This window comes from Lepus europaeus, chromosome 2 (assembly GCF_033115175.1).
Source record: "Lepus europaeus isolate LE1 chromosome 2, mLepTim1.pri, whole genome shotgun sequence".
In the NCBI taxonomy this organism is placed as follows: Eukaryota; Metazoa; Chordata; class Mammalia; order Lagomorpha; family Leporidae; genus Lepus; species Lepus europaeus.
The window spans coordinates 71,876,401-71,898,794 of record NC_084828.1 but is presented as its reverse complement, the minus strand read 5'-3'; the positions used below and the strand labels follow the sequence as shown (position 1 = coordinate 71,898,794).

Below are 22,394 nucleotides of genomic sequence, written 5' to 3'. Positions count from 1 at the left end.
GATAAACTTACTTACCCAAGATCACACGACAAACAATTGGCAGAGCCAGGTCTAGAACCCAGGAGAAGGGTTTATTCCACTACAAAGACATGAAACATGACATTAAATAAACAACATCTAAGAAAATAATATTGGTAAATAATTAAGGATGGGAAATCTGGAAGGTCACACTCCCACCCTAAACCTGACATGATTGTAGGTGTGCCATTTGGATCTGAGCAGACAGGAGAGGGAACTGTAACCTTGACCACACCACTTTGAGAAGAGGACCAATGGAATTGACTGTGCATTGTACAGAAAGCTTGTTATGGATAGGTGTACAGAAGTGGTCTTCTGTCCCAAAACATCTCTCCTAATGGCCCATCGTAATGATCCTTCTCTTCCTATACTTATTCCCTCAACAAATTTATATAATGAGAAACTACTGTGTGCTAGACATAGCTTAAAATACCTGTTTGGTTTAAAGTATTTATTCAGAAACTTGGGAGGGACACACTTTTTCTTAAAGGCTTACTTCTATCTCCTCATCCATTGAACACTAATGTTACTTAATCAGAAAAATTCCATTGAACTTGAGAGGAGGAAAAAAGCTTGGGAAAACTCAATGTGAAAAGAGACAGGGAGCATTGAGCAAAATATCAAAAAAGGTTATGGTGTCTGACAAACACTACTCAACTTTAGCAGTTGAACACAAACATCACCTACAAATCACTTTGTATTACTGTTCTTCTCAAGGACATGCCACTCAGAGAAAATACACTGCTTAGAGTCTGACAAAGAGTATTTTCATGGAAGGCTGTCATTGCAATTTGCCCCATACTGGGCACAATAGGCCTGCCTTAGGAACCAAATTTATTCAATCTATTCAAGCCTAAGAGAGACAAAACTGGTTATTTAACTGACATTTGAGAGACTACTTACCATTAATCCTCCCTTTACCTTCATACAAAACTTATCATTGTAGAATATTATTATATGGATACTTTAGTGAGAAGTAACAAAATCCAAATGAAAGCCAAATTAATTCTTGAGCACACAACCTCAAGTATACATCGACATCACAGATGTTTTTTGATGTTTTTGCTATTGGTGAAATAAATCAACTTAGAGCAGCAACAGATTGAATCAGGGTCTACTTGTAATAGTTGTGGGACCAAGCAACAAACAGAAGTATGTGGGGCCCCAAAAGAATGGTATATGAAGACCTAAGACCATGGTGATCCTGTATCTAACTGGGACTCTGCTAACCATGGTTGGTGGAACAGGTACACTAGTTGTTGCAGGAGAAGACATGGGAAGAGAGGTTTCCAGATACTACCAGCTATGGTTGTTTCTGTGCCTACTTTCACTAGAAACTGATGGTTGTTTTATCTATAACAATGATGATAAGCTTCATCACATGCAATAGTTTTTTTAAAAATTATTGATTCTATCCAATTTGATACGTCAGAACTTGTGGAAACCCTATAAGCTTGGTTCACTCTGACTTTGGGAACAGATTATCCACAGTTAAAATTAGTTACTTTATGTATGAAGCTTTATAGTAAGCAATAGAGATAAAGAAATTAAGGTGTCATCAAGTAGCTCACAGTGTAGACACCACCAGTATGTGACAAAACACACATATACACACTCAACTATATTGTTCAAAAAGTGGTAATAGAGATAGTACAAAATGTGACACATAAAGAAGGTGTATATAAAGAAGGTGGAAGAAATCTTAACTAGGGTGGTTGAGTGTGACTTTAAAGAGCTATCCTTTGCAAGGAAAATGGGAGTTTTTTGGGCTGATAGGTAAGTATAATGTGGGCAGAAGGTACAGTATGAGCAAAGGTGCCAAGAAGTCCTAAAATATTGATGTGGTGTCATAAAAGAGGGAGTGTTTGCAGATGGTGCTGGAACACTGGACAAGACTAGATGATTTTGGCCATGCTGCGGAGTTTGTATTCTAGCCTATAGTTGACATGGAACCATTATAGGATTTTAATGAGGGAGATAATATGAGCATATAAGCATTAGGTAAAGATAACTCCAGTGTTGCAAAAAGAAAAATGTGATGGTTAAGAGTTTATATAGGAAGAAGCTATTGCCTTTGTCCAGACAAGAAGTAATTTAAAAAGTCTCAACCAGGTCATATATATAAACATGTAGGGTTGAAAAGCAGAGGATGTCCTAAAAATCCTTTTAACTAGAATCAAAAGATTTAGTCACTGGATGGGGATTTGAAAGAAAGGACCAAATTCAGGGTTAATTATAGGTTCCTAGATTCCTGTGGCTGGGTGGACATATGGAGAGTGTTACAGCAATAAAGGTAGCAAGGAAGAATGAGTAGGACACAAAACAGAAGACAGTGAGTTTGGTTCTGTGCATAATGAACTTGGGTGTCTTTTAAATACTTCAAGGTATCTGTGGATCAGGAGTTCAAGACAGAAAGCTAGTCTAAAGACTTAGAGATTTAGGTACTTAAGGTTCTAGGCATAGGTCAGATCACTAGGACTAGTGAGTCAAATGAGAAGAGGAATGGATCAGGATTGTGAAACAGCAGATCACTGACATCTTGGGGGCAGGAGAGTAGGAGAAACCAACAAAGGAGACTGAGAAGGTCATGAGTGAGAAGAAGAGCAGGACCTTCAAGGGGGCCCAGTGAGGAGAGATTTTTGGGGTTAGGGATTGTCAACAATAGACAGTGCCAAAGAGATTTCAAAGAGGTAAACTGAAGGGTCACTGGATGTTCTGCCCCTTCCAGAATATGAAAACCAATTAGAGTAGACAGGATTGTGAGAGGGAGTGATAAAGAGTGGGAAGTGGATACGTTTGTAGCAGCTTCATTCTAAAAAGAGGGCAAGAAAGAGTACTAAAGAGATGGGGGACATAAAGTCAGGGCAAGGTCCTTTATGATAGGAGAGACAAGAGCATACTCACAGGTGTTGGGGAAAGAGAATGGACACTCAAGAGAGTAAGACCTGAGGACTGATGCTCTGCTAAAAACTCAGAAAGGAGGGGCTGGCGCTGTGACAGAGCAGGTAAAGCTGCCACCTGCAGTGCTGGCATCCCATATGGGCTCTGGTTTGAGTCCAAGATGCCAAACTTCTGATCCAGCTCTCAGCTATGGTCTGGAAAAGCAGCAGAAGATGGCCCAAGTCCTTGGGCCCTGCACCCATGTGGGAAACCTGGAAGAGCTCCTGGCTCCTGGCTTCGGATCAGCGCAACTCCGGCAGTTGTGGCCATCTGGGGAGTGAACCAGTGGATGGAAGACCTCTCCCCACCCCACCCCTGCCTCAGCCTCTTGTAACTCTGCCCTTCAAATAAATAAATAAATCTTTAAAAAAAAAAACACACACACAGAAAGGAGAGAAAATACAGTAGATGGCTCAACTCTGACCAGAAGGAATCATTTTGATTTTTAAGATTTGTTTACTCATTTTTTAGTTGTTTATTGAAGAAGAAGAGTGACAGAGAGATATATCTCCCATCCACTAGTTCACTCCCCAGCAGTCAGGGTTGAGTTAAACCAGGAACTAGGAACTCCATTCAGGTCTTCTACATGGAAGGTAGGAGCCCATGTGCATTAGCAAGAAGCTAATGGGGAAGTGGAGCAGCTGGGACTCAAATCAGTGCTTTGATATGGGATGCCAGTATCACCAACAGAAGCTTAACCTTCTGTACCACAATGCCATCCACAAGAAGGAAATAAATTCTAAAAGAAAAGGAAGACATATTAGGTCCTTGATTATCATAAAAAAAATGTGATTGGAAGCCAAGTCTCACATTGCAAAACTTGAAAAGTATTTTTCTTGTATTGCTTTACTTTTATTTCATCTTCACATCAACTATGCTTAATCCCTATAAAACACCTTTTTTAGGTAAGCAGGGTGGATTCTTTGGTTTGTTTTTGGATTTTTCTTAATTTGTTTTTGCTTTCCAGTCCCCATTCATAAGAGGAAATTGAAGCCCCAAGATGATGTAATTCATTCAAAATCACACCATCAGTTCCATCAACTAAGGGCTCACAGCACAGTGCTCTTCCCAATACTTCAGAGAATGCTGGGAAGATTTCATGGCAATGGATAACTGCAGCTCAGAGACAACCTGAGCACACTTCAGAAATTCCAAAGGGAGAATTCCTGCAAGAAAGCAGTTCTTTGGTTTACAAAAGACAGGGCTTGGTTGCCTCAAAACTTCTGTTACAACTAATAAGGAAACAAAGGGTTAAATACTGCACCTTCTCTTGATATGAACATTCTTATGTGCGCTCTTTGATCTCTTAGTAGAGGAAGATTTCAGACACGTCTTACTTTGCCAATATGAACAAGGGGAACATGTGGTTAAGGGATATGCTCTATTATTGCCTGAAAGAATCCCAGCCCACTTCCTTGTGGGGCTGGATAAAACTCTGAAGTCTGTAAACTAATTCAGCCCCAGGTGTAACACTGACAATTTCGCTTTGATGGGGGCAAAGGAGACCCCAAGCCCCTGACTCTCTCAGTAAAGATTAGCACCGTCCTGTAGCATAAAACAGTAAAGGTTTCTGTAGCTTCCCCAGTTCAGCAAGAAAGAAATTAACCCTGTGTTTTCTTATTCCTGCTGCCTCAGCATGGATTGGGATGGTGGGAGCGGAGTTACAGATTCTGTCAGCAGGAGAGATCAGAGCTCATTGTGTATGCGGCTGGCAACATTTAGAAGGAATTATAGAGTCACTAGAAATGACCATATCTCTATATTCACTATGAATTTTCTAAGGTTCTCTAGAAGCCCAGATAATTTGGCGAAAAGAAAAAATTCCCTTTAAATAATTCCTTCTATTTAAATTTGGAAATGTTAGTGGAAATCACTATTTTACAAAAAGAGAGTAGCTTCAATTATACTAAGTAGAATGCCTTCATTTAATTAATTCACCAAGTCCCTGGATGACACTGGGTGTGGCTGAGAGAGATTTAGGAGGAATCCAATGTATTACTGGGAAGAATCGCCTGCACCAAGCTGCAAAGCTGCATCCTTGCACACCTTCCCGATGCTGCAAGGGAAGGCGCAGCCAGGTTGGAATTCTACACCACAGAGCACATTCTCATAGATAAGAATTATTAGTGCGGGGTGGGAGAGGGAGGGGGAAGACAGAGGTTGGTGGGGTATGAGGGTGGGGACTGGGATGTAGAGGGACTACTTGTTTGCATATTATTTTTTACACTTCATTTGCAGACTAAAGTCATTTTTTTAAACAAAGGAACCATCTCCCAGGCTGCTTTGTGGACATTTATGACACCTTGCAAGTTTTTAATCATATGCAATATGCATGGAAATTGAGCTATTTAAAGTAAGCCGCAAGATATTTGAAAAACCATAAGCCAACAAAATCTCTGGAAATTTTTATTATATTCCTCTTTTTCCCATTCACTTACCATCTTCTAATTTCCACCTCACTCTCATTCTCTTCTCCCTTCTCTGATAATGTAGAGGAAACTAATGGTTAATATGGATCATTTATGCTTTTTTTTTTTTTCTCATCCACTGGCAATGCCTTACAACTTAGAAATCCAGGATTGCTTCTTTTTGCTGCTCAAGTGGAAGAGGAAGGAAGTGCAAGCCCTCCAGCCCCCTCCCCCATTTCTGCTGGATTTCATGGGTGTGGCAGAGTTTAGACCTTTGCAGGGTCTGAAGGTGTTGTATTCCCTGTTAGGGGCTGGGGTGATGAACAGATGCTAGAAGAAAGACACCACTGGACTGTGCCCTGGATGAGGCTGGATCTCTGCAGCCACATGCAGGAAACCTGTGTGAGACTTAAGGACTCACACTATAGAAAATGCCAGTCGGTGTAGGGTAAGCCCACGCCCTGAATACACCATTTCCTTCCGCCTGATTTCATAGTCTTAAATACTGACTCATGTGAATGACACACAGCAGTGACATATGGGAGACATGACCATTTCATGTATGAGTACATGCTTATAAACTGTAAGGGCAAACTATGACAATATATTTTCATTTCCTGTCTTGAATATGAATGATGCTACAACACAGGAAGACATGTAGACACCATACAGAGCACATGTGTGACTGTTGCCTATGAAGTATGCGGATGCCATGCACATTTACATGTGAATTTATATTACTCCCTAAACATAAAATTTCAGCTCCATTACTTGGCACATCAGAATAAATGCTTGGGGCTGTGGGTGAAATACAACCTAAGTGAAGGCAGCTGTCCTCATTTTGGGAAGGGAAATCCTTCAGCCCCAGTTCTCTTAGAATCATGCATGGTTTCCTGCATCAAAGGAGGTGTGTATATACTTTAATGTAGACAAACAGGGTGGGAACAAGTTGTAAACTAGTATCTTTTTCCTTTCTAAAATTAAAGCCGTTTTCATGAATAGCACTGGCTTCCTTATATTCCCAAATATTAATTCCCCAGCTCACCAGTGGGGTAACCTCAGAACCTTTCTTTGACAGTACGCTTATTCAGACACCTGTATCTACCACCTTTGTATATTAAAATGAAAGAAGACAAGAAGAGGAAACATCCTGGGTTGAAAATGAGTCAGTGGCAGCATCAATCTTTAGAACCATAGAGCCGTTTTCAGAAATGCTGCAAATACCCCCTCTCCCCCATAGCTGACATTCCCCTAAACATCCCCATGCAAACCAGGAGGTCTGTTACTTTATTTATTTATTTTGGCCATGCCTGTCCACCCACTGCTCTGAGCTTCTGCTTCCTCTTTCTCCTCCTTCATCCTTCCTCCCCACCCCTCCTTCCAGGGCGCTGGCTAAATGTGCAAGGCTGGCAGGCTGTGCTTCCCCACTCTTCTCCACCCCCTTCGGATTCAGGGAGTGTATTACAAATTGCCCAGTTTCCAATACCTGCACAGGAATAATACCCAAATCCCATCTCTAGCACCCCACCCCAAAGGCAATCAATCTGCAAAGAGCTTCTTTGATCAAAAATGCCACCACCACCATCCCCACCCCCGCCTCAGGCACACACACACACACACTCACACTCAAATCCTACAACCATTTTTTTCTCCTTAACCCTGGCCAACATCACTCAAACATGCTCCAACAAATGTTTGAAAGCTTCCTTTGGAGAATGCCAGGGCACTGTGGTTGCTGCGGAATACCGTACTTCCCCCATCCTCACCCCAATCAAGTTTCTAAAATGTCTTTCAAGAAACAAGTGAGCAATCTGAAAGGGAAGAAAACCTGGGTGGTGGGGGGAGGGGGAGGGGACTGGGAGGCTTGCTAATCTTGGATGTGTCCGTCTTCCTGAAGAAAATGAGTCACCATGCTTATTACCCAGGATGTGAGCACGTCTCTGGTCACTGACAATCCCAGGAAAGGAGCAAGGGAAGGGCAGGAGAGATAAGCCTTGATTTCCAACAGGTAATACCTGGCTCCTCTTTCCCATCCCATCGGAGCGCAAAGCTCCTAGGGGCGTGGTCCACCCTCTCGTCCGACCCGCTGGGGCACAATCGCTAGCCCATGATTTTCCCCTTCTACAGGGCCAGATTTTTCCCCAGCCCCCGTGGTTTTTAGGTTCTCCTTTTACAAAATTCTCTGCATCACAATCCCATTCATTCATTCATTGAAAAATAAATAAATAAATAAAGCCTTCACATGTTTTCCCGCAGATACCTGCGCCCCCCTCGAAGCTGATGCATGTACGAAATAAGACGTCTTCCGCAGCACATGTGAGAAAATTGTACGGCAGAACAAGCAATACTCAGCCCTCAATATTATTCCTTCAACCATGCTTTTTTGCGAATAATATAAAGGATCGCCTCCCCATCTTGAAAGGTAGAGCCCACATCTTCTTCCCCACACCCCTCTCTGCCTCCACACCCTCAAAACCAGAAACCTAAAACGCTGAGCATTTACTGATAAGCAAAAAGAAACCTTAGTTGTAAGCCAAACGAGCGTATTTTTTCCCACCCTCACCCCTCTTTGGTAGCAGAGCATGAAAGACAGAAAAGAATAAAAGCTGGGATGCGACCATCAGTTACCATATGCTAAGGAAACGCGAGTACCATGGCCAGAGCAGAAGCCGTTAAACATTTTATCTGCCTTTACAGGGAAATCTTGTACTCTGGTCATTTCACAAGAGCAAGAAGTAAAAATCTTTAGCTCTACCTGTTTGGTTCTTCTCATACAGCACAGCATGGTTGTATCGTCCCTTGCCTTCTTCCTGCCTTCTCTCCTTTCCTCCTCTCTCTTTCTTATTCCCCCCCTCTCCACCTCTTTTCTGCTCGCTTGCTCACTCGCTCTCTCGCGCTAGCGCGCTCTCTCCCTCCCTCCCTCTCTCTCTCCTCACACACACCAGGGCAGTTAGCAGCGACTGTAAGGTCCACAGCTACTGCTCAGCGCACATGCTCGCTTCCTCTCTCTCTCTCTCTCTCTCTCTCTCTCTCTCTCTCTCTCTCTCTCTCTCTCTCTCTCTCCCCCTCTCTCCCTCTCTCTCTCTCTCTCCCTCTCTCCCCCCTTCACCCTCTCCCTCTCTCTCTCTCCCTCTCCTTCTCCCTCTCTATCTCTCCTTCCTCCACCCCCCCCCGTCTCTATCCCTTTTTTCCCCCTCTCTTTCTCAGAATTGTTCACTACCTTTCAATGACTAATCACTTCCCCCAGCCCCTACCCCATTCTAGACAGTCACCCCTCCCAATCCCCTGCCAGCCTCATGAATATTTAAACACCTCCAATCTGGACCCAATTACCCACCGACTTTCCCACTGCATTGCGAGGGTGATGGGGTGGGGGCAGAGAACGATATTCTAGTCCGTTCATCAGACTGGGTGGAATATGTTTTAGGGAAAAGGGGCCCGAGGAAGGCTTGTATTTCTTCACTAACTCTGCTTTTCCCAAAAAAAGCAAAGAAGAGCTAGCTATTCCTAAGGAGGAGTTGTATCAGACCTATACAAGCTATAGCTGCCATTTAGGTTTTTTGCAGTTAAAAATTGCGAGGTTTAAGATCCCTCAAAAATTTAAATAATATGTAACTGCCACATATGATAAACACACACACACACATACACACACACATACTGCTCTCAGGAAACATATAACCTAAGACAAATACACACATATAGGCTTAGAGATGCACAAACTTATCTCATGTATGCTGTAATATCCTGAAGAAAGTCACATGAATATGTTAAATTTTAAACACTCTAAGCACTTGAGTTTAGAAATAATAACACATTTTTAGGAATTAACATCCAAATCTAAAATCACATGGTGGTTTTTATCCTAATGCACGCATCTGAAAATCATGGTTTCTTCTAATTTTAATGAGAAACCTGAGTACATATGAACAACAGGTCTTTGAAACATTAATGGTAATCAAAATTATATTTTACAGTTTGGGCACGACAGATAAAAATAAACTATTCTGCGATGAGAATAAAGGATACATCATGCTATTTCTTCAATTCTTTTGATGTACTTTAATAGTTTTGGGGGGAACATTTGATTTTAAGGTGCATAAAATACAATTTTTATATATGTAGTGCTGTAGCAACATGCAGCTGTCATGGAAGAGCTGTGCACCTGATTTCCTCATCTGTAAAATGGGGATAATCATGCCAACATGTTGTAAGAATGAAAGAACATAATACACAGGGCTGCTGCTGTGGCACAGTAGGTTAATCCTCTGCCTGAAGCACCAGGATCCCATATGGGTGCTGGTTCTAGTCCTGGCTGCTCCTCTTCCAATCCAGCTCTCTGCTGTGGCCTGGAAAAGCAGTAGAAGATGGCCCAAGCTCTTGGGCACCTGCATCCATGTGGGAGACCTGGAAGAAGCTCCTGGCTCTTGGCTTCGGATTGGCTCAGCTCTGGCCATTGTGGCCATTTGGGGAGTGAACTAGCCGATGGAAGACCTTTCTCTCTGTCTTTCCCTCTCACTGTAATTCTACCTCTCAAATAAATAAATAAAATCTTACCAAAAAAAAAAAAAAAAGAAAGAACATGATGCATGCAAAGCACAACAGAACCACTCCCAGTGCACAGTAGCTTTGCCCTAGAGACTGGACCTTTCTGAAATTTTTGGTGACATTTTCAAGTGAATGTCTCAAGGAACTTTTCAAACCATTTCTTGTTGTTAATTAGTGATGACAAGTACCCTTAATTAAACTGTATGTATTCTTCCTATTCTCCCCTACACATACATTTGTTTAATAGGTGTCAACTAAACAACTTACTACCATGCCTATTTCAGGATCACTGAGTTCAGCAGATGCTCAATACATTTTAACAAAATTCAAGGTACAACCAACTCAGAATGGGCTGTCTCAGAAAGATACCTGGAGAGGATGGTGATACCTAGTAGGTGATGGTTATCAATTGCCCCTAGGGTTCTTCCTGAGAATGACTGGCTTGGATCCAGTCTACCTGCTCTTTTCTAGTCATTATGCTTCTTAATTTTCATAGTTTATAATAAAAGTCAGAATTATATTCTGAGTTTAAGATTCTTTTAATGTTTAAGATTGTCTTAATGTTGCTAAGTCCAATCAGGGCACAGCATTCAAAAACAACCTTCTATGAAGAAGAGCACAAAGAATGGGTGAGAAATGGCTTGGATCAAAGACAACTCGATTGTGGATTAGGATCACCTTATGTAGCTTGTTAGTAGCTGGAAAGTATTTAAAGGAGGAAGCAGAGGGGGTGAAGGCTGGGAATAAGGAGAAGAAATTGCTTCTGTTGGTGTTTAAACAGGCTGAGAGCTTTACTGATAAGATCATTTCATTAACTGTGTGGCCAAACATAATGCAAAGGCTGGGAACAACTCCTTTCTACTCACCCTAGCTCTCCCGTTTGCATTTTCTCCCCCTTTTTATTGATTGGAAGGAATTCTGGAAACAACATGAGACAAAATAGGGCTCAAAGCCTGGCACAGGCATTAACAAACTTTGTGACTAAATGTGCTAAACCATTCTTCTTAGCATTAACCTTCCCATCAATTTACATGCATTATTTCATGCAACATTCAAAATGAGGTAGCTGAAGCATGAATCACATTTTGATGGGGGATATAATGCTAAGGGAAGTTAAAAGCCTTTACTAGTTAACACAGCTAGTAAGAGGCAAAGCTAGGATTCTAAATAACCCTCTTAGCCCCTAAGCTACATTACTACTCCACGGGCTTCAACTATCATTACTATACCTCAGGTTAAGACTGCAAAATGGAAGTTTTGTGATGAAATGAAATCTACATTCTACAAGGGCCACCTATTAGGTATAACTCTTACCTCAAGAGCCACAAAGAACAGGAGGATAACCTTATCTCATAGAGAGCCCGCCATATATTGCTGACCAAATGTCAGCTCTTCTAATCCTTCCAGTGTGTTGGATTCTCACCATTTGTGATGCTTTCCTCCAGACACATTATATTCTGTCAATGAACCTCTAAAAAACTTGCAAGAAAGGAGCACAAGATTCCAAATTGAGTGTGAATAATATGGAATCAATCCAATGCACCTTTTTTCCCTCTAAGCAATGGAGGTTATGGGATGGCACATGAATGAGGAAGGGAGAGCACTGGGTACAGTGATTAAGATGCCAGCATCCCATATCAGAGTGCCTGGGTGTGGGTCCTGGCTCTGCTCCACATTCTAGCTACCTGCTAATGCACACCCTGGGAGGCAGCAGGTCAAGTATTTGGGTCCCTGCCAACAACACAGGAGACCAGATTGAGCTCCTGGTAGCTTCAGCCTGGCAATTTCCAGCTGTTGAGGCGACTTGAGGAATGATTCAGTGAATGGGACATCTCTGACTGACTCTTTGTCTCTCCTCTTTCTCCCTGTCTCAGCCTCTATCTTAACCTGAAACATACTATACACTTAAGAAGTGAGCGTTCACTTTTCTTCCACTTCCTTTCCAGATTAACAACACCCATTTTCTTGTCACTGGGCCCCAATGTATCCTTCTTTTCATTCCATACTATACAACGATATCATATGCATTCTCTATGTGTTCCCACTCACTAATCTTAGTTCTAATACTTTGTGGGACTGACTTGTGTCTTCTTAATCCCTGTAACCTACAAATGTGACCTTATTCAGAAAAAGGCTCTTTGCAGATGTACTTAAGGATTGCAAAATGAGATCATCCTAGATTTAGGCTGGGCTCTAAATTCAATGGCAGGTGTCCTTATAAGAAGAGAGGACAATAAGAGAGACACAGAGAAGAGGAGGCCAAGTAAAGATGAAGGCAAAGATTGGAGTGATGTTTTCTCAAGCCAAACAATGCCAGGAGCTGAACACAACCACCAGACGCTGGGGAAAAGGTATGGGATGGACTCTGTCAGACCCTCCAGAAGGAACTAACTCTCTCACTGCTTTGATTTCTAACTTTTGGCCTCCACAATTATGAAAGATTAAATTTTTATTGTTCTAAGTCTTGAGATTTGTGGAAAGTTTGTCATGGCAGGCCTAGGAAACTAATACATCCCCTTACCCTAATCTTTAAGGCTCCCCTCAGTCTGGATTTAGCCTCTTCTAGGGTCTCTTATCCCCAGGCTTTACCAGTTCCCCTTGTCTGCATACGAACAGTCCCTTGCCAGGCAGTGAATATTGGTGCATTTTACCTTTTCTGATGTGATTTCTTTCCCTTTCTAAACTCACTGTGTTTTCCCTACTTATTCAAATCCTCACCATGAAATGAAAGGTCTACCCTCGTCCGCAGGGAACATTTGTAGCACACATCTGACATTGAATCATACTTTGCTCCAATATTATTTACTTTTCTTTTTTCAGGTATGTGTGTGTTTCTTTGAGAGAATAATTATTTGCAACATAGAAAATGTTGAATAAATAAATTGAATCAACAAGTTCTGACAGAAAAATGAAAGTTTTATAAATCGAATTATATGCCACCCCCTACTCCATTGCATATGTCACAGCCCTAACCCCTAGTGCCTCATGAAGTGATTGTATTTGGAGACAGGGCCTTTGAAGAGATAATTAAGTTTAAATGAGGTGTTTGTGAGCTCCAAGCCAATCTGACCAGTGTCCTTATAGAAAGAAGGATTAGTAAATACAGGAACAGAAACCATGGGTTTCCATGTACGTAGAAATGACCACATCATGTGACCAGGCAGCAAGAGCATAGCCTTCTGCAAACCCAGCAAAGGGGCTTCCAATGGATTCATCCTTCATGGCTCTCAGAGGAAAATAACCCTGCCAGCACCTTGGTCTTAGACCTCCAGCCTCCCAAACTATGACACATGATATTTCTGTTGGTTAAGCCACATAGCCTATAGTAGTTAGCAATGGCGACTCTAGGAAAATGATAGAACAGGAGAGAGGCTAAGACAGAGATTTCAAAAAGGTTAAGGGAGTTTGGGGCACTGGATTCTGTCCCGGTTGCCCCTCTTCCAGGCCATCTCTCTGCTGTGTCCCGGGAGTGCAGTGGAGGATGACCCAAGTGCTTGGGCCCTGCACCCCATGGGAGACCAGGAGAAGCACCTGGCTCCTGCCTTCGGATCAGCGCGGTGTGCCGGTTGCAGCGCGCCAGCCGCGGCGACCACTGGAGGGTGAACCAACGGCAAAAGGAAAACAACCTTTCTCTGTCTCTCTCTCTCACTGTCCACTCTGCCTGTCAAAAAAAAAAAAAAAAAAAAAGGTTAGGGGATTATGAACAGACTAACAAATTTTCTACCTGAATGATGATGTTCTTTTCTCTCAAATATCAGTCATATTTCCAAAATGGATGTCTAATACTTGGCAGAGCCCTTAGTAAAGTCTAGTGACTTTGGGTTCAATATGAAATTCAGAGATCTGAGAGTGGACCTGAGATGCGGCCTTTACTATTTTTTCATCTTTTTCTAGAATGATATTATTCACAGGAAGCTAAGCGAGATCCTCATGGGTTAAGCTGCAAATCTAAAATCGTATAATGTTTAGGCATAGCCCTTAAGCCCATGCATTTTCTGTGATTGGTTATTAGGGTATAACAACTAATGAATCCATGGGGAGGCTGCCTGTTAAAGATCAGAACAATCCTGGTTCCTTTTTTATTTGTGTGTGTGTGTGAGTTTGTGTGTAATAAAAGATCACTATGAGCTTTACTTTTCCTCATTCTTTATTTTTATTTGTTTCACTTAGTCTGTACATGACATATTTTGTTCCATTTTTCTCATAGGAGACTATACACAAATACGAGAAAAATGGAAGAACCTAACATTGTCTGAGATTGAATCTAGGCAATGTGGAGAATGAGCAGATCCAAAAAAATTTGATTTTGTGAGAAATATGATGAGTCCAAATTGAAAGTATCATTTTATGGAAGCATTGAAATGGTCAAGGGCATCACAGGATCAGATTATAAGAAATCATACTCAGCAGTGTCTTCCAATGGGTGATTGTTGGGACTATCAAAGACAATTCATTTTCTCAGCTTCAGAGCACTATGAAAGTAAGAGGGCCAAAGAGTGACTGTTTAGGACTATTTAGAAATATTCAGGACTCAAGAACTTGAAGACAAGATCAAGAAAAGCAGCAGTCAGGAGTGAAATGAGGTAACAATAGCCTCTAAAATGCTGGAGAATGTTTCTTAGCCTTTATCCCTCTTAAATTTTCAATTACAATTTCAATGGCCTTATTATTTAAATAATTGCATAATTAAATATAATTATTTTATAAGTATCCATAAAGAATTATTTCATGGAATGGTGCATTCTCTTTCCAGAGGAAGGGAACATTCTACACTGAACTTTCTCAATATGTTAGTTTCTAGTATCCTGAATGGAAATTTTGAAACTCAAATATCATTACAATAATTGATCAGAAAATTATACATCACCAAGACACAAGATTTAAAGTGGGATCCCATGAAAACATACTGACACTAAAGTAACCTGCTATCCACCCACAGGAACAAAATAGAAAATAAAACAGAAAAACTGAAACCAAAATCCTCTCTTGTCAAAGGTATTTAGTTCCTGCCCAATCATCACCATAGTGAGACACCTGGATGGCTCATGTATGTCTATAGGTAAAGAAGCAATAGCAACAAAAACCACAAAATTAGAACCTTGCTCAATCCAGCTGCAACGACAATTATATATAATGGTGTACAGGTGAATCTTTAATTCTCCTATGGACATATAAATAACTTTTTACAAATTCATGGCCAAGTGACCTTGATTTGGAGTACATTAGGTTCATTAGCTCTACACCACTCCCAGTGTGGATTCCTCATGTTTACTCCAGGCTATAACTCCAGCAGCGAGCAGTACAATTTTGATTAAATCTCTCTCAAATTACAACTTTAGAATGGGATATTCAGGTGGCTTCTAGATATTCACAGAAATGGCTCCAAGATACCCCAATCTCAAACTAAATTTCAACCTGACATCTTAGCTGCCAACTTGTTCTTCTTCCCAATATTAGTGAAGACCCAGTATTAGTGAAGTGCCCCCACTCATCATTCACCCAAGCCTTTATCACCTCCTTCTTCTCCATCACCACTAGTCCACAACCAACCAGTTGTCATTATCTTCAAAGTGTTCTGCCCATGTTTGTCTCTGAAATATTCATTTTCAAATATTTCTTTGTTCTTTCTTATCTATTCATCTAGCTTGTAACTTTAGCATCTCTTGACAAGACTATTGCAACAGCATCCTAGTTACCTTTGCTCTTTTTATGAGGGTACTTCAAGACGTTCATGGGAAAAATGCAATTAAAAGATAAGTTTATCTTAGTTTACAACATGCAGATTTCCCACAAACTTTTTAAGGTAACTGTATTTACCCACCACTTATTTCTGCCTTCCACATTGAATCCAGATGGATCTATCTAAAACCAAAATCAAAAAATATCCTTTCTCTTCTTAAAAATCCCTCTGTGGATCTCCTTGTCATAATTGATTATTCTCAAACTTCCAGTTCACACAAGATCTCCTGAAGAACTTATTAAAAATACAATTCTTTAAAAATTATTTATTTTAATTTTATTTTACAGGTAGAAAGATGGAGAGAGATTTTTCCATCAGCTGGCTCCCTCCCCAAATGCTCACAACAGCCAGAGCCAGGTCAGACCAAAGTCAGGATCTCAAAACCTAAGCTTGCAAGTGGTGGCAGGGACTCAAGTACTTGAGCCATCACCTCCTGCCTTCCAGAGTGAGCATCAGCAAGAAGCAAAGGAGCTGGAACTCAAACCATGTACTCCAATGTGAAATGGAGGTATCCCAAGCAGTGACTTAACCACCATGTCACATATTCATCCCCAAGTGCAGATTCTCTCTAACAGAAAATCTCCAATGTGCATAGTCACCCTCAGATTATTTGATACGAATGAATCTTTGATTGTACTTTGAGAAAGACTAGTCTGAAAATAAAACCATGAGCTCAACCTCAGAGGAGCCCCTTTCAATATTCTGGCTGCGTTTTCCACCTCACTCTACACTTAGCAATATAATGATGATAGAGTCTAATTAACCTCTGATCTTTTTTTAACTCTTTAGACCACTCTTCCTTATACATAGAAAAACTTACCTACTTTGTAAACATCTTTAAAACCAAATGAGCATTAACCAGGTAAGTAGCAGCTTTCTCTAAGAAGCTTTCCTGCCCCCAAGAAGAGGCTTGCTCCACCTCCCCTGATTTTCACAGCACCAGACAATAGCATTTTATTAGCATACACCATGTTAATGTCATTTACTGTCCACATTCAAATTTAAACTCCTTATTTGGAGGACCTCGGCTTGTTCATTTTTGTACTCCTAGCATCTGGGTTGGGGGCTGGCATGCAACATGTCCTGAGTGGATGTTTTCTCACTGGACCAGCTTGTAGGTCTGGGTTGATGTTGGCAGACACAGCCTGCCAAAGGCTTCCAGGCAGACAGGGCTGCTTCTAGTTCCAGGGACAGGTCTGCCTCTATGATATGATGTCACCATATTAATTAGGCTGATAGCATTTCAGCATGGTTTTGCTGCCAGGATTCACCCTAGTTCCTGCAGGCAGACAAGATTTCTGAAGCCAGGGCCAGGATGATTTTTAGGACTTTCTAAATCTTGGTCCATCTTTCCAGACTTGTTTCAAGTCTTCTGAGAGTGCCTACCTCCAGCACACCCTGGAGGCCATCCGAATCTCTGAGTAGATGATATTTCAGAACAAGGAAATCTCAGGGAGGGAGCTATGTGCTGGTGGCTCTAGAGGAGACTGTGAAAGGTGTGCAGCCCATATGCTGAAACTCCACCTGCCTCCCAGCTCCAGAAGGAGTTTGTGACTGCCTGAGTGAGCAAATCGAACTCTGGATTCCTGAGTGCATGAAGCAGCTGATGTTAAAAACCCCATTAGATTCCACCAACTTGTATTACCAACAAACCATCCAAGACTGGAGTCAGAGCATTTCACTTGACTTGGAAATAAACACAGAGCTTTCCATACACCTCTGTTCTATTCCTTCTAAGTGTTGTTATAGTTTGTTTGCCAGCCTATGCCCTGCTAGAATGCACATTTGTGGGTGACAAGGACAATGTCTTAGCTTTGAAATTTGTTTTGGCTAGGCCAAGCTAAAGCCAGGAGTCAGGAACTATATCTGGGTCTCCTACAGGGGCGTCAGGAGCCCAAATGTATGATACATCATCTGCTGTTCCCCGGGATAAGATAGTAAGAAACTGGAACAGAAGAAGAGTAGCTGGGCTCAAACCGACACTCCAGTATGAGATCACATTTCTTATTTGTTTTTTGTAAAGATTTATTTATTTGAGAGATAGAGTTTCAAAGAGAGAGGGAGAGAGGGAGAGAGAGATCTTCCATCCACTGGATCACCCTCCAAATGGCCTCAATGGCCAGAGCTGGACCAATCTGAAGCCAGGAGCCAGGAGTTTCTTGCATGTCACTCACATGCATACAGGGGCCCAAGCACCTGAGCCATCATACACTGAATTTCCAGGCCATAAGCAGAGAGCTGGGTCAGAAGAGGAGCAGCTGAGACATGAACTGGCACCCAAATGGGATGCTGGTGCCACAGGCAGAAGCTTAACCTTCTATGCTATAGCACTGGTCCTTATATCTTTTCATATGTTGAACCATCCTTGCATCTCTGGGATGAATCCCACTTGATCATGGGGGATGATATTTTTAATATGTTATTGGATTGTATTTGTTGAAGATTTTTTCATCTATGTTCATCAAACATATTGGATTTAGTTTTCTTTTATTATTATGTTCTTGTTTGATTTTGATTTAAAATAATGTTGGCTTCCTAGAATGAATTGGGAATAATTTCTTTTTTCTATCGCTTGAAATAACTTAATAAAGATTGGTGTTAATTCTTCTTTAAATGTTTGGTAGAATTCAGCAGGGAAGCCATCTGATACAAGGCTTTTCTTTAATGGGAGATTTTTTAAAATACTGATTTAGTCTCACTACTTATTCTTGGTCTATTTAGGCATTCTACTTCCTCATGATATGATCTAGGTAGGTAAGGTGTATATGTCCAAGAATTTGTCCATTTTTTCTAGATTACAGAATTTGTTGCCAAATAAATCATAATCTCTAGAAATGCTTTTTTGTGATATTAGTAATAATGTTTCCATTTCCATTTCTATTCTATTTATTAGAAGTGTCCTCTCTTTTTTCTTGGTTATTATTGCTAAACAGTTATCAGCTTTGTTTATCTTTTCAATAAAACAGCTCTTCATTTCATTGATCTTTTGGCATTTTTAAAGTCACTACATCATTTATTTGAGCTCTGTGTTTTATTGTTTCTTCTACCAATTTTGGATTTTACTTGTTATTGTTTTTCTAGTTCTTTGAGGTGCAGCTGTAAGTTGTTTACTTGAGATTTTTCTGTTTTTTGGGTTTTGTTTTGGTTTTGTTGCAGGTATTGACACTATAAATTTCCATTAGTACTGCCTTAACTGTTTTGGTATGCTGAGTTCAATTTTCAATCATTTAAAGATACTTTAAAATTTCTTTCTTGATCCATTGGTTGTTCATGATTCCCACTTATTTAATTTTTTTTATTTGTGTGGTTTATAATATTTTTCTTGTCAATTTCTAGTTTTGTTGCATTGTAATCAGAAAAGATACCTTCTATGATTTCTATTCTTTTAAATTTGGTGAGACTTGTCTTGTGACTTTCCATATTATCTATCCTGAAAAATATTCCATGTGCTATTGAGAAGAATGTGTCTTATAGGATGGGAATTGTGGTTTAGTGAGTTAGGCCACTGCTTGGGATGCCTACAGCCCATATCAGAGTGCTGGTTCAGTCCAAGATAATCTGAGTTTCAGATTCAGCTTCCTGATAATGTGTCTAGGCAACAGTGGATAATGGTTTAGGTGTCTGGGCCCTTGCCATTCATGTGAGAGACCCAAATGGAATTCCAGGCTCTTGGATTCAGCCTGGCCCAACCCTGGCTGTTGTGGGCATTTGGGGATGTGCCAATGGATAGAAGATATCTCTCTCCCTCCCATTCTCTATCACTCTACCTTTCTAGTAGATGAAAAAAATAAACATTGAGAAAAGGATGTGTATTATGTAGTAGTTAGAAGAAAGCTCTGTATATGTCTGTTAAGCCCAATTGATGTAGGGTGGAATTCAACTCTGCTGTGTTTGTTGATTTTCTGTCTAGATGAAATGCCATTTCTGAATATGGAAAGTCCCCTGCTGTTACTGGATTGTAGCCTATCTCTCCTTTTATGTCTATTAATATGTATTTGTTGCTCTGATATTTGGTGCAAATATACCTACAAGTATTATTTCATCTTATGAGATTGACCCTCCTGGTCTCTATTTTACTGGCTTTTTATAAAATCCATTTTGCTGGATTGAAATGTGACTAGTTCTGATTCTTTTGGGTCCCCTTGCAAAAAATATCTGGTTCCATCTTTTCACTTTCAGTCTATGTGTCCTTGGAGGGAAAGTGTGTTTCTTGCCAGCAGCAAATAGTTGAGTCTGGTTTTTCAGTCCATTAGATCATTCTATGTCTTTTAATTGGACAGTTTAGTCCATTGAAATTTAAGGTAATTGTTGACAGGTAAGGTCTTATCACTGCCATTTGCTTTGCATTTTATTGTAGTTCTTTCTTTCCTTCCTTCCTTCTTTCCTTCCTTCCTTCCTCTTTTTCTTTCTCCCTTTCTCTCTCTCTCTCTCTCTCTCTCTCTCTCTCTCTCTCTCTCTTTCTCCCTCTCTTACAATCTTCATTTGCAATTAAGTGATTTTGTCCAGTGGTATACTTTGATTCCTCATTTAAGATTTTTTAAAGTCTGTTATAGATTTTTGCTTTGTGGTTACCATGAAGCTTACAAAAACCTCTTTTGACTATAATAAGCTATCTTGAAATTATAACAACTTAACATTGATTATTAGGATAGGAAAAGAGACAAATGAAAAACAGAGATAAGAAATCCTAAAAAATATCTACATTTGTGTTGCATGTTATTTGATCACCTCTTGGTATGACATTAACTTTATAACATATTTTTTTCCTCTACCATAATTGATTGGGTTTGTTTTCATTATTTAGAGTCAGGAGGCATAAAACGTGAGTGTAGGGCAATAGCAATAACACACACACACACACACACAAATCAAGAACTCTTGAGCAATTCTATTTCAAACTGTTGTCATTGAAAGAGAAAAATTTTTATGAACACAATATATACTTGTGTATGTGGTGCTACCAAATTTATTTCTGACAGAAAAGAAATTGGTTTTGATAAATTGTAGTAAAAACCGAATCTCCCACTTAAACGTTTATATGGATGATGACTGCAAGACTTTCCCACAGACTGCTTCTGGTTTTGTGCATTTCAAACCTGGTTTCTCATCTACATGGCTTGGGTGATATAGACCATGTTTATGCTATAATTCCACCTCTGGTCCTAGCATTCTGCTTGTGATGCCCAGGGAGTTTGCACACTGTATTCCTTGAAGCTATCCCTCACCATGGCTGGCAGTAACTTAAATCTCCACAGACACAGAAAGAGATTACAACCTAATGAGTTACCATTAAAATATTTCTCTATTTCAAATTTTACACGATTGCACAAATGCATGGCCCATTCAAGTGAGGGGCCTTAAGCTTAAACTGCATTAGCTATTTGGTTAATCTACTTCTGAATTCTAGTACTGAGTACAGAGTTACTGAATCTTTAATAAATAGACAACCCAGAAAAGGAGAGAATAAGTGAAAAAAAAAAGGACATAGAAGGCTATTTGCACTAATTTACAAATTATCCAATTGTTTCAATTTGCAGTTGTTATTTTGTTCAACACAGACATAATTGTTTTCACCATTTCCTTTCATATTCTGGGTTTTTACCATTCAAAACTCCCTTCTGTAATATGCATGGCTTGGAGAAGCTATGGGTTTACTGGCAGGCTCCAAACATGACACTCATCATTTGGGTTCATTAAATGCTAACCATATTCACATGGGGCACAAGGGAAGTGTCCTCCTACAAAGACTACCCATAAACTCATTAGCTTCTATCTTTTACATCCTATGATACCTTTTTTACTATGATACCTTTTTCAAAAATGTACTGTTTTATATAAACTGAAGCAATTTTAGGAGGTTTCAAATAATGTATAATTTATAGTTGCATAGTAAAACAAATTTGATATGTGAAGCTTCATATAAATTTGCTGTGTGAGCTTGAAGCACTAATATATTTCACTTCTTGTTCAAAGAGGGCAGTTTGTATCATAATCCAATCCTTTGGTACCCATCCCCCTACACACCTTGTTTCATGTCCCCACCCCACAATGATTCTGTCATATCTAGAATGGAGCTTTTTTTTATTTAACAACCTGGGTCTCTTTATGTCTGAAATCCAAGCCCACTCTTCCCTTTTACATTAAAAATCACAGCAAAAGCATCTGAAACACACCTAGAGTGTATAATGTACTCAGTCCATAGAATTTTCCTAAACAACCTTCTCCATTTTCTGTTCTTGAGGATCTAGGGTCAACATCCTGATAATCCTAATCTGATCTTCCCTCAAGCCACTTCTAGTGCCTGTTGCTTCCTCCAACACTCTTCTATTTTTCAGTTCTCTACATCCAAGTTCTCTACACCAAGTTGTTTATTATTTCCTTAATGTCAAAATCCCAAACTTCTCCAAAATTCCACCAAAGTTTCCATATTTCAGACTTTTCAAAATTGTTGACTTAAAAAAAAATACCTTTCTCTGGAATTCTATGATGAAATGAGCATGTTATAATTCTCCCAAGCTCTCTACACCTTCACTACACTTCAACCCACAGCATAGTCTTCCTAACTCACATACAAAAGTTGAATGTTGGAAATGTGATATTATATTCACATTAATTTATATTTTTATCCACTTATTCTAGCGAGACAGCATTGGAACTTTGGATCCTGGAATTCAAAAATGTCATCTAGTTCATCCGCCAGCAACTAAACATTACAAAGTTTTATTTTTTAAAAAAATTGA

General features: G+C 40.1%; 1 protein-coding gene across 1 annotated transcript in view; it reads right to left on the bottom strand.

Annotated features, from left to right (window-relative positions):
- The window catches only part of GAP43 (growth associated protein 43), a 119,847-nt gene extending 111,661 nt beyond the window's left edge, over window positions 1-8,186 (bottom strand). The window contains exon 1 of the mRNA XM_062176848.1: window positions 8,122-8,186. Within this exon, the coding sequence (XP_062032832.1) occupies window positions 8,122-8,151 (30 nt within the window). The 5' untranslated portion in view covers window positions 8,152-8,186. The remainder of the gene's footprint in view (window positions 1-8,121) is intronic.
- Window positions 8,187-22,394: the final 14,208 nt, after the last annotated feature.